Genomic DNA, 12,723 nt, shown 5'->3' with positions numbered 1-12,723 from the left:
CCTCCCTGCACTGCACAGCTCCCTGCCCCAGCCAGCTCTTCCCTCCTCAGCTGCTCCCACACAGAAAGCAGTGCCAGTTCTCAGGAGCTGCAGTTACCCAAAGTTAGGCTTAGAACAGGGACATGAGGGTCATTCAGATTCCTTACTCTTACCTTAGATCTCCCCTTCCCATTACTGCAGGAGGGTGAGGAAAGTAATACCCAAAGGGAGACAGAGAGCCGGGGGTAAATTTATGTTCTGGGATTTATAATCTAATAGCTTGGTGGCTGAGAGAAGCCATTATGAAGGGTATCTTTGCTAAAATAGAATGCAATAAAAATAATTGAGTGGTTCAAAAACAAACTATTTTCACAAGAACAAAGTCATAACAGTTTAATAATTTAAATAAAACCAACTTCAGGAACAATATACACCATACATAAAAGTTGAACAATTAAATTGAATAGTGTATTTAAATGCATCAAATTCTTAAAAACTTCTGAAATGAACTCAAGGCCACAGATATGAAAAGGTAATTTTGAATAACTTATAGACCAGAGTAAAACAGACAAGGTAGTTACTCTGCATTTACCAATACTCTAGACTGATACCATGGATATTTTAAACTTTTATGAGAACACTTCTAGGGAATCTTAAAGAGTTAAAAAGGAATACAATTGATTTCAGGAAGATGAATTAACAGCTAACAATTTCTTTGGTCCTCCAAGTCACAGCTGTAAAAACTTTAAAATATTAAGCATGAGATGAATGTTAATTCTATCTCTGTCTAAATTTTAAACAGGATAATGTCTATATCAGGTTAGATTTTAAAAGGAACTCAGAATCAACCACCAAACTACTTTAGAAACTCCAATATAGAAAAAAGTAAAAGGAACTAGAAGTAGGGAAGAGTTAAAATTTAAAAAAAACACACACAAAAACCCACCTCTGCCATCTTGCCCTTGCATAAGCCAAACAGCATCAGAGTGGCAGGGACAGAACCGCCAGAGCTACAGCAAGTATGCAGTTAATCCTTGCCAAGGTAGCAGGATAAATTTGAAGAGCACAGTGTCAGCCTTCTCCATGTCAGAGACTTCTCCATGGAATAACCGTGTTTGTTTTTGCAGAGAGTTGGGGTTTTTAGCTGTTGTTGTTTGTTTCGATTTGGCCCACACTGCCCCAGTGGAGGAAATTTTAAGATAATCATTAATAAGGCAGCAGCTTCCTGGACTAAAAGACCTATCCCACTTGAACAGTCACACCAAAGATAAGATCCACTTGGACCACACGGGAAACTAGTATACCAGTTTCCAGTATTTCACACTCATTCCAGAAAATGATGGTGCATTTTCACAGACACCAACAAAATCGCTTTCATTAGACATGGGACAGAGCTCAAAACAGTTCAGTGTGCAATCTGCATTCTCTCACACTCACGGAAGCTATGGTTCTGCAAACCTGAAAATGATGGACACTTTCAAAAGTTTCTGTAAATACTTAGAAAAATATTTGATAGGTTAAAAAAATTTTTTTTTGCGGCATCTACAAGGAACTCACAAAGTAAGCTCCCAAGAAAAATGAAAAGGTAGAACTGTGAGAACTAGTTATTTGCAATGTCAGGACTAAGTCATATAAAATAATGGCTTTTTTAAAAAAAAAGGCAAAGGTATCTACACTCTAAATGGTGTGATATTCTCCTCAAGGCACAGAGAGTTAAATGTCTAAATCCCTGTATATTGACATGAGAATATACTCGTAAACAACTCCAGGAACTAATTTCCTGTACTTGAATTTTAAAAAGAACAGAAGGTAGAAATTGCCTTTTTAACTCATAGTGAAATTAAAATACATAGATATTCCACTTACCTTCCCTTGGTGACATGTTACAACTGGATAGTTTAAAAAATATATAAAAAATAAAGTGTCACTGGTGGTTAAATAATCATGATTAAAGTGGAGCCTTTTGGATTTTGAATTTGCAGAGCAATGCTGCACACTGTATATAAATTATTTCAAGCATGACACCATTTTTGTTTGGAGAGGATAAAATAAACATACTGACCATAATTTTCTCCCATTCCCAACATTGCTATGCTTCTGAATCAAATTACCATACTCTGAACAAAACACACGAATCCTTCTCCCTTCCCAGCACCCTCAGGTTACCTGAAAGGCAGGGGTTTTATATAAGTAACTTACACTATCCTGGAGAAGGGAATGGCTATCCACTCCAGTATTCTTGCCTGGAGAATTCCAGGGACAGAGGAGCCTGGCGGGCTATAGTCCATGGGGTTGCAACTTACACTATTGGCAGTTTTCTTGAATGTTGCCACTAAAAGGTGGCAAGAAGAAAATTCAGGGCTCACCCCTTAATTAATTACTTTTATTTGACTTGCTATAAATAATTATTAAATACAATTAATGACAAAGATGAGAGTTCACATCTGTAACAACTGGAAGTGGAATGTACAAACAATTAAGACCAGACAAAACAACGCTTCTAGCTGCACGATCTGAAAATCACGTGGCACAAGCTGAGGCTCAGCTCTTGATGAGGCTCAGAAACTCTTCCCGAGTCTTCGGGTCCTCCCGGAACACCCCCAACATTGTGCTCGTCACGGTTCTGCTGTTCATTTTCTGCACTCCTCGCATTACCATGCACATGTGTCTATGAAACAAGGCAACAAAGGTAGTCCATGGAGTAGACAGTTGCTGGTTTGGTTTTTAAATAAAGGCAGCCCAAAAGATTAAATCACAGTTATCAAGTATGTCAAAGTGTCACTTCTTAGATAAATTTGTTCTAAAACATCTTTTTAAGTTCCTAAGCCTTACAGCTTTTATTGTTGTCAATGGTTGGGTCCTTAAGGCGTCCAGTCAGAGGAGGAAAAGTGGAATTTTCTTCCTGGGTGAAACTAATACAAAGGTCTACAGAGATACATAACTTCTAGAGAAAAAGAAATTCAGAGTTCTCACTTGATCCATCTTCAGGACCAAGTCAGCACTTAGCTGCTGCTGAGTCGCTTTAGTCGTGTCCGACTCTGTGCGACACCATAGACGGCAGCCCATCAGGCTCCCCCGTCCCTGGGATTCTCCAGGCAAGCAGCACTTAGCTAGCCTAGGTGTTCAGAGAAGTACTGAGGCACACTAAGCGGGATCCAGAGAACGGTGACCAAAGTGGGTGAAGTTAGCCAGCAGTGCACAAAGAATGGGTAAAAACTGCCCACAAGACGTACATAATCCTCAGAATTCAGAAGACGTACATAATCCTCAAATTTCAGAAGAAGTGTCTTCAGTTGCCCTTTTTACTTGTTTTTAGGTACAACTCTTTATTGTTTAAATATGTGACAACATATTTGGAAAACTCTGCTCAAAGAATCAAAGAGCTAAAGAAATCATTAGCTGTTACTGTTGTGTACATTCACTACACCTAAGCCTATGACTCCCTACACCTCCAACCCCAAAAACCACTATGACATTATTAAATGCAAACAGACTTACGTTGCTTCAACCACGACCCCCACTCCAGCAGGTCGCAAGGCCTCTATGATTGCTACGGCAATTTGTTTCGTAAGGCGCTCCTGAACTGTGAATGTGACAAGGAGCTCAGTGAGTCTGACACGAACAGACAGCTGGAAGCTTTTGCTGTTTCTAGAATATTTGAAATCTTAAAAGCAAGACTTTGGTGAGGTTGAAGAGCCACCACCTTTCACCAATGTGCTTGCTCTGCTGCCCAGGCCACAGGACGCCCCTGTTCACTTCCCTCGCCTGCAGTACAGGCGCCAAAGGGAACTGAGGAAGCCCCGGCGCCCTCCAGCGCCACTGGAGGGAACAGATTAGAATGACGACTGTCTCTTCCGTGCGCACAAAGACCGACAGAATCCTGACAACCAGCGCCCCACGTACGGAGAGCAAAATAAATGAATACACAGCTTGCAACAAGATTAACAAAGGGGCTATAGTCCAATTATTAAATTGCTCTTAGAGCCATGTTGACAACCAATGATTTAACCTAAATTTTCCTGTGCTGAATAAACAATATCTTTGAAAACATAAGTGTTCACTGCAGCACTGCATTGATTTGAAAATTGACAAAATCCCCAAATATCAGAGCAGGAATTGGTTAAATCATGCCACAGCCCAGCTGTACAATGGAATGCTGAACAGTCAGCAAAATAAAAGACATGGTTATGTGTATGTGAAAAAAAAAAAGTTTAAGATTTGGTAAGGGAAAAAAGGGTGAAGCCTGTTTTCAAATACATAATAAAAGTAAGTTGATTTTTTAAATGTTGGTATATGCAATAAAATATGAAAGTGAAAGCACTAGTCACTCAGTCTTCTCTGACTCTTCACAACCCCATGGACTGTAGCTCATCAGGCTCTTCTGTCCATGGGATTTTCCAGACAAGAATACTGGAGTGGGTTGCTATTTCCTTCTCCAGGGGATCTTTCCGACCCAGGAACTGAACCCAGGTCTCCTACATTACAGGCAGATTCTTTACCATCTGAGCCATTAGGGAAGGTGGAATCTGCAAATACAATGATTTTTTCTGGAAGCCTGAAATATAGTAGACTTTCTCTTTCTGTTTTATATTCCCAACAAGGTTTTTTTTTACTCTTTTATTTATTTATTGTGTGCCATGCCATGCAGCTTGAGGCAATCTTAGTTCTCTGATTAGGGATTGAACCTGGGTCACCACAGCGAAAGCACTGAGTCCTAACCATTAGACCACCAGGGAATCCCCTTAATTTTTATAAGACATATATATTACACTTGTAGTAAGAACAAAAAATACTTTTCCCTTAATAAAAAATGATTTTCTGTAAATAAAATAGTTTAAAAGTTACCTTGTTAAAAAAAAAAAAAGTTACCTTGTAATCTTCTACTGTAGATTTCTACAATCCTAGAAAAGAAAGAATTGTTTTAATTATAAATTGAAGTGAAACTTGAAGCCTTCCCCATAAGTCTAAAGAATAATTGCTTTATTGAAGTAATTGTAGGGTGTGGGCAGTGGATAAATGCTTAGAGGAGAAGGATACAAGTGAACGAGAAGAGGGAGGTCAGAAGGAGACCACCGACCACAAGAGTAGTGCTTGTGAAGAGTGGTGCTTCCCTCAGTCTACAAAGACAGAAAGAATGAAGTGTAAGCATTCACTGAGGAAAAACAACAATTAGAGGTGAGTAATTTTCAAGCTCCCAAATCATCAGTTTTAGAGCATGTCTCAAGTGTTCTAATTAATCATATTGTTTAATCAGAGCTTAAAGCTCAAGCTAAAAATAAAGACTTTTAATTAATAGCAGACCAACGTCAACTATGTACCAACTAAACCTATTAGGATAATCAGATTAGAGTTAAACAGACTTCTTCAGACATCTCTTTATAATACATAAGCACACAGTAATCCCCCGATAGGAGCCCCTGATCTCAGCTTATAACAGTCTGTCCAGTGATGCATTCCCTTTCAACACCTTTTCTTCTGGCTGTAAAACATGGAGATAGTCACAGAATTACACATTTGAGGACTGCAATTCATGTGAAGGATCTTTTCTCTAAAATTTGGCCTTTTAGTCATGAATTTGGACTCAATTTAAGGATCAGCTCACCTACAAGTGAGTTACAGCCCTTTCCCCACTGTGCCATTCAGACAGAACTGCCATTCAGCAAGAACAGACGACTTGCTTCTTTATTACTTGTGACAGCCAATGAAGGCAGTCACAGGTAGGCCGCCAGTCTAACAGGAACGCCTCTTACCTTTCTCTGCCACCCACGGTGCCTGCCTGTTGCTGGTTGACAGTGGCTACCATGCTGAAAGAGTGTCATTTGTTATTGACCATCTACTGTGTGTGTATGCGAGTATGTGTCAAACAGGGGTCTTATACCCACAGTTTATAATTTCTTATTCCTAGTTTATTCTTTTTCAAGTAAGAAATAGGTACGGAATCCCTGTCTTCTCAGCATTAAAGAGAATCATCTAGTGTATTGTCAGGCCATTCAAGATGGCTGTAGTCTTGCTTTCTGGACGTCTGCTCAATGAGGCCCTGCTTCTCTCACATGACTATCCAATTCTCTTAATTACAGAGCTTAATCGGTAACTGCCTCTGTGCTTGCCCAACACTCAGTTGCTGGTTTCCCTGGTAACTGATGAGCCAACCTGACGTCAATTCCCTCTATAAATGGTAGCCTGCTTCTCCCCGAGTAGCTAAGGTGGCTGCTGTGCACAATGAGGTGTTGTTCCAGTACTTTGCTTTGAACTCATAAGGCTCCCCTGTACACCAAACTGTTGATATCTCTGTTGCTGTTTTGGGGCTTGTTCTTCTGTCTTGAGGCTGGGCAATCGCAAGGCTTGCAGGCCTGCAGGGTGCAGCCCAACAACTGCCAAGCCAGTCAAGGCCGAGGAAACTACCACGAATGCAGAGATATCAGGGAATGTGGATGGGGAATGCAAAGTTTTGGGGGAATCCTGAGGTGGCCATCCACGAGCAATGTGGGACCCTGTGGCCACTGACCACCATCAGAGATGCCTGCTTTATACTTCCCCCAATGAATGAAATGTTGATACACCTTATATCATATGCTATACCAAGATATATAAGTATGCCGTACCAAGATATCATTACAATCTAGTTTACCATATTACTGGAATCAACAGTTTTCAGTTTTAATCTAAACTACTTTTGTATTCTTAAAGTAAAGCTCCTTGATGATAAAAGTTTTTTGATAGGGTTTTTATGACTATACTCATAATTGAGATTAGTCTATAATTAAACAGCTTTGTCAGGCTTTGTCATCAGGCATAGGTAGCTTCATCTAATACAGCTTTTTAGGTTTTTTCACACTCTTGAATTACTAACATGAAAGTCAGTGGTTATGCTAAAGTTTGAAAAAATGCCAACTACACTAACTAGGTTTAGCCCCTTCTCTGCCACCCCTCTTCCAATATTAATTTTACTTTTCCTAATGGTTACTAGCTTATCTAGGTTTCTAATGCTTGGCTCATTCCCATCCATCTTTTTCCTTAATTTTTGAGTAAGTTTTTAAGAAATTTTTAAAGAATATGTTTGGTTATATAACCTCTCATCTCCAGATAAAATTATTAAACTTATAAGCAATTATGATAGATCATGCTTTCAGCTTGTCACCATTGAGTAAGATGCTAGTTGGGGGTTTGTCATACATAGCCTTTACTTCATATATAGCCTTTACTATACAAGGCAATAAGGTATATTGCCTTTATACTCTTGAGTTTTTATCATGAATGGACATGGAATTTTGTCAAATGCTTTTGTACATCTATTGAGATGACATGGTATATCCTTTAGGGCTTCCCTGATAGCTCAGTTGGTAAAGAATTCACCTGCAATGCAGGAGACCCCAGTTCGATTCCTAGGTCAGGAAGATCCCCTGGAGAAGGGATAGGCTACCCACTCCAGTATTCTTGGGCTTCCCTGAGGCTGAGCTGGTAAAAAAAAATCTGCCTGCAATGTGGGAGACCTGAGTTTGATCCCTGGGTTGGGAAGATTCCCTGGAGAAGGGAAAGGTTACCCACTCCAGTAGATCCTTCTGTCCATATCAAAGGTTGGGAGGTAATTAGTGTTCCTATTCCTTCAGGTTTGTCAGCTGCTCTATGCATTTCAGCCAGTTCATGTTTTGTTTCCATTTGATGATGATTCATGACTACCTTTAATTTTTTTTTTGGCCAAGCCACACAGCATGTGGAATCCTAGTTCCCCAACTAAGGATCAAATCCATGTCCCCTGCATTAGAAGCACAGAGTCTGAACCACTGGACCACCAGGGAAGTCCTCATTACCACTTTTATTATACAACCTTCTCAAAATAAGAGGACCCACTTTATCCCCTCTGACAAATTTTGCCTTAATTTTAATTAGCATTTTATTTTTTTAAAGGGGGGATAGGGTTGGATACATTTAATCCAACGAGCCAGGTGGCTCAGTGGAAAAAAACCCACCTACCAATGCAGGAAATGCGAGCTTGATCCCTGGGTTGGGAAGATCCCCTGGAGAAAGGAAAGGCAACCCACTCCAATATTCTTGCTGGAGAGTCCATGGACAGAAGAGCCTGGCAGGCTACCAGACCATGGAGATGCGAAAGAGTCAGACATGACTGAACATGCACACACTTACTGGTCTTATAAGATGTGTGCTAGGTCTCTTTCTCTGTATTACAATATAATATATTATATATAATAATAATATATAATATATTATATGTAATAATATATATAATATAATAACTCTGTATTATACTTTCTCTCCTCTTGCTCCTCTGGCAACTGGGAAAGTAATCTGGTGATACTTTTACAGGAAGAACCCATGGATGGTATAATTTAAGCTTTGCAAATCTTAGAAGTGTTTCTGATGCCTTCATATAATTTGACTTGACAAGCTAGACTTGATACCAGGCTACAAATTCTCAAGTGTGGCTAGAGAAAAAAGGAACAGAACAGCAAGAAACACAGCCAGGTTATGGTGGGACTTAGCTAAAGTAAGAAGCTTGAACTTTATTAAGAGCTATAGAGCTATGAAGGGGAAGCACTATCAAACCCACACTTGAGAAAGAACATCCTAGCAGCACATGAGAGCAGAGCTAAGGATCCTAAGAGATGTGAGGACAGGAGTTAGGAGTTTAAAACATAATCCAGGAGGAACATCAAGGTCCCAAGAGTAGCAGTAAGGATAGCCAGCAAGCAGCATGGTGATGTGAGGGAAGCGGGGGTGGTATAGGAGGTCAGTGAGCGTACAACAGCAAGAGGGGGATTCCTCCTCACTCCTCACCCCAAAATACATATAGCAAAGATCTACATATAAAAATAAGGTCATAAAAATAACCCCCCAAAACATGAATTTATGACTATGCAAGTTTTAAACTTCGTGAAAAAGGATAGTAGAAAACAAGACAAATGATAAGCCTGGAAAATGATTCCCAGCTTTACTATTCAGAAAGCTCATATAAACCAGTAATAAAAAGACAAGCAACCTAACTGAAAAATTAGCAAAAACTAAGATCAGAAAGTTTCTGAACAAATTCAACCTCACTCTAAGTGCAAATTAAAACCTTAGGTACCAATTTTTACTTACCTTATTTGGACTTCAGACCCTTGAATGTTTGCCAGTGTTGGCAAAACGGTAGAAAAACACATGCCGCTAACCTATTATCAGAGTACAGATCTGTAGGATCTTTTCTGGAGAGCAATTTGGTAATATAAACAATTTAGCTACTCTCAAGCCAGTAATCTTATTGTAATCTTATAGACAAAAGTAAGGAAAGAGATAAAATGTATCCACCAACAGTTTTTTCCCTCATTTTTGACAAGTCTCAAGCTGTAGGCTTAAAGACTGGTTAAGTGAATTATATTAAGGAAATACTGGACTTCCCTGGTAGTCCAGTGGTTAAGTATCTGCCTGCCAATGCAAGGAACATGCGTTTGATCCCTGGTCCGGGAAAATTTCACATGTTATGGAGCAACTAAGCCCCTGTGACACAGTTACTGAGCCTGCTCGCTGCAACTAGAAAGCAGCCCTTGCTCGCCAAAGCGCAGACCCAGCTCTGCCAAAAGTAATTAATTTTTTAAAAATACAATGTGGCCATTGAAAGGAACTTGGACTTTTTAGACTAAAAGATGTCCAAGGAATTTCAAGGAATTTTAAGTTTTTTTAAAAAAGTAGTAGTGAATGTAGGACATGATCCCCTTTTGTCTTATTTAGCGAGTAGTTTTAAGGCCACATGTTTGCACTGAAATCTTCCAGAAGGATAGTGAAAGATCTCTAGTGGGGAATGGAAATAGGAAAGAAATGTTTTCCCTTTACTCATTCACTTGTATTTAAGTTTAACTGGCACGTTACTTTTATAAGAGAAAAATGAGAAAAAAAAACATTCCCTTTGTAATCTAATCTACCGTTGTTAACTGTCTCCCAGTCTGAACCTCTTGGATCAATCGACCTGCTGCCCATCCACTGGAATATGCCTTGCTCCTACCCTCTGATTTGCCTTTGGCTATTCATTAACTATACCTAGAGGCACTTCTCTTCTGTTCAGAACTCTGCTCAGCCCTCTGCCCCTAGGTCTCCTCCACCCTGCCAGGCCATAGCCATCGTGGGTCCTCTGCACCCAGGGCTCCTAACCAGGCGAGCCTGTGGCACCTGCTGGCTCTCCTAGAGGGTAGTGGCCATGTCCTACTTCTCTCTAGCAACCACAGTAACTGGCACAGTGTCCTTTCACAGTAGTTGTCCAACAGCTGAACCAGTTCACTCCATTATTCTAAAGCAAGAAAACGAATACGTCTTCAACGGATTTTCAGCAACAGACGGAATTTCTATTCAAACTAAATTTACTCTAGAATTCTACCAGGGTTAAACCAGATCAACTTACTTCTGGCATTTTCTTGTTACTTAAAGCTTTACTGTTTGATATTTGACTTCCCTGGAAATGAAAGGTCATTCATTTGAAGGCAAGCATATAACAAACTTCACATACAAGATTAAAATGAGCGGTGAAATTTTCTAAGACATTCAGCTTTATTCCTTTTCATTCCCTAAATATTCCCAACTTCTTATAAGGAATAAGCAGTTGGGTAAGCAATCCAATAAGCAATTGGATAATATCTTAGCCTTTCATTCCCTAAATATTCCCAACTTCTTATAAGGAATAAGCAGTTGGGTAAGCAATCCAATAAGCAATTGGATAATATCTTAGCCTTCTGTTTTATTTAATAGATTCTTTATTTAAAATCCTTACAAAATATCTGAAACTAATATACACTCAGTTCTTTGGTTCCTTTTTTTGGTGTCTTACGTTTTAATCCTATTCGTGTAAGGACAAATCCCCATGCTAATAATTAACTCCTTTGTATTGTTCATAAAAGCTTAATTATTGGAGAGCTTTTCCTCCCATTAGAAAAGGAAATAACCAAAGGCTATTGTCGTTCACCCTCAAGTCACCACTTTTTCCAGGACCTCACTAGATCACTCTCACACTCATTTTTATAAGGTGCTGCCCATGGTCTACACACAGTGAGGTCTTCTAGAGAAGACTGCTTACATTAAGACCACAGTCTAGTGTGGTCTGCCAGGCTTTTTACAGTATAAAAACTATCTATTTTACACCTTTCACACACAGAGAGTCTAATACAGGAGGGAGCAAGGGCCAGGATTTCTATAAGAAGTCTAGGACTGGCAATCTTGCTGGAAACGTGGGTACCAGGGGGTTGGGCCTACCACTGCATTTGCACAGCAAGCCTGCTGAATTTAGACTATGCATTATAAAACAGTAAGCATAACCAATTATAATAAAGACACGTACTCAGTTGATATAACTTTATCATTTGGGAGTAAGTTATTGGTGAGGAGGTTGCTAATAGAAATTCTAATAAGGTGAATTACCCTACCACCACCACCAGTGCTGTTTTTCAGCCACTCCTTGGCACTGCCATTGGATACAGATCACTGAAAGACACCAACATGCTCGCATATTTGTATTAAGAGCCTGACTGCAATAAAGCAAAAGTTATGATCTAAGTACATCCTTTCATGGTACCAAGGAGCCCTGTCTGGTTGTGAGATTGAGGAATGAGGTCAGAAACTAGGGAAGTTAAATTCTCTCTTCTACCTCCTTTCTCCTTAATCCCTAGAAGAAATAAGTAAGAACATGGAAGTGAAAACAAAGGGAAAAAACAGCTGTGGAGAGCAGGTGTCGGACTGCTGGGGTGGTGTTTACAGCATCCAACACAGAACTGGAAAGGATTTGAGCCACCATTTCACGATCATCTAAGTAGACAAGAAGCAGGAACATATCAGAGCCACAGGATAGTCGGTTGGTCACAAAGGTATGTTTATTTCAATTTTGATATGGTCGCTTTCACCTCAGTCAAGTTATCCAAACTTAGCTTGGTTTATTTTTAGAAGGAGGAGGTCAATTACTGCATTTCATTACCTACTCCTTCATTTTAACCCTCCTCCAATACATACACCTTACAGTATCTGCTCATCACCCAGGAATACAAGAAAACTACACAAAAGGGTATTTAGGTCTGGCCCCCAGTATTTCACTGTTCCTATCAGAGATATATAAACACTAACCCTCAGGTTGACTTCTAGCTAAGCACAGGTGACCATGCTGGTATATCACTTCTTTCCTAAAACTTAAGAATGGTAGTAAAGGCCTGAACCCACGGGATAAAGAGAGAGAAAAAAGACTGCAGCACAAACAGAAACAGAGGAGAGTAAGTATTATCTCAGAATAGAGCTGAGGGGGGAAAAAGAAAGTGAAAAAGTCAAGAAAGGCATAGTCTTGGATCTGAAGAGTTAAAGGAACCAGAAGTGAACCAACTGGCCCTGCAGGACCCAGAGAGGCATGGAGGTACCCAGGCACAGTGGAAAGCAGGGCTGAGGCCAAGGGTGGTTCGTTTAAAAGTCAAAAGTGCAGTGCAGTTACACCTCTGCCCAGGTTTCCTCTCTCACCCCTCTTAGCTAAGCCACCCTTAAAGAATGGGAGCTGAGCTGTACTTACCTTCAGGGCCTCTCCAGTCAGGAAGGCTCTGCCGAGAAAAGCTTGAGGTAAGGCTTCAAGGCTGAGCAGGTGGGAGGTGGAGAAGGAAGGCAGGCCAACAGGGGAGTGAAAAGAAAAGGGCATCTGTGTTTCAGGCCCTCTAAGTATGTCTTAGACAGACTATATATATATATATATATATATGTCTATGTATTATCTCTGCAACCATAAAGTAAGTTGGA

At 40.0% G+C, this 12,723-nt stretch overlaps 1 protein-coding gene across 5 annotated transcripts in view; it reads right to left on the bottom strand.

Moving 5' to 3' along the window:
* Window positions 1-357: 357 nt before the first annotated feature.
* The window catches only part of GCH1 (GTP cyclohydrolase 1), a 55,268-nt gene continuing 42,902 nt past the window's right edge, over window positions 358-12,723 (bottom strand). Inside the window, exons 4-6 of one of the 5 annotated variants that reach the window (XM_070377803.1) lie at window positions 4,849-4,880; window positions 3,478-3,562; window positions 358-2,647 (exon numbers count right to left, since the gene is read on the bottom strand). In XM_070377803.1, the coding sequence (XP_070233904.1) occupies window positions 2,521-2,647; window positions 3,478-3,562; window positions 4,849-4,880 (244 nt within the window). In that variant the 3' untranslated portion in view covers window positions 358-2,520. Of the gene's footprint in view, window positions 2,648-3,477; window positions 3,563-4,848; window positions 12,564-12,723 lie in introns of those variants that run through there. The other 4 variants (XM_070377804.1, XM_070377805.1, XR_011465643.1 and 1 more) reach the window with 4 other exon arrangements.

This window comes from Bos mutus, chromosome 10 (assembly GCF_027580195.1).
Source record: "Bos mutus isolate GX-2022 chromosome 10, NWIPB_WYAK_1.1, whole genome shotgun sequence".
NCBI classification, from domain to species: domain Eukaryota; kingdom Metazoa; phylum Chordata; class Mammalia; order Artiodactyla; family Bovidae; genus Bos; species Bos mutus.
Note: the sequence above shows the minus strand (reverse complement) of the source record. Positions and strands in the feature narration are given on the sequence as shown.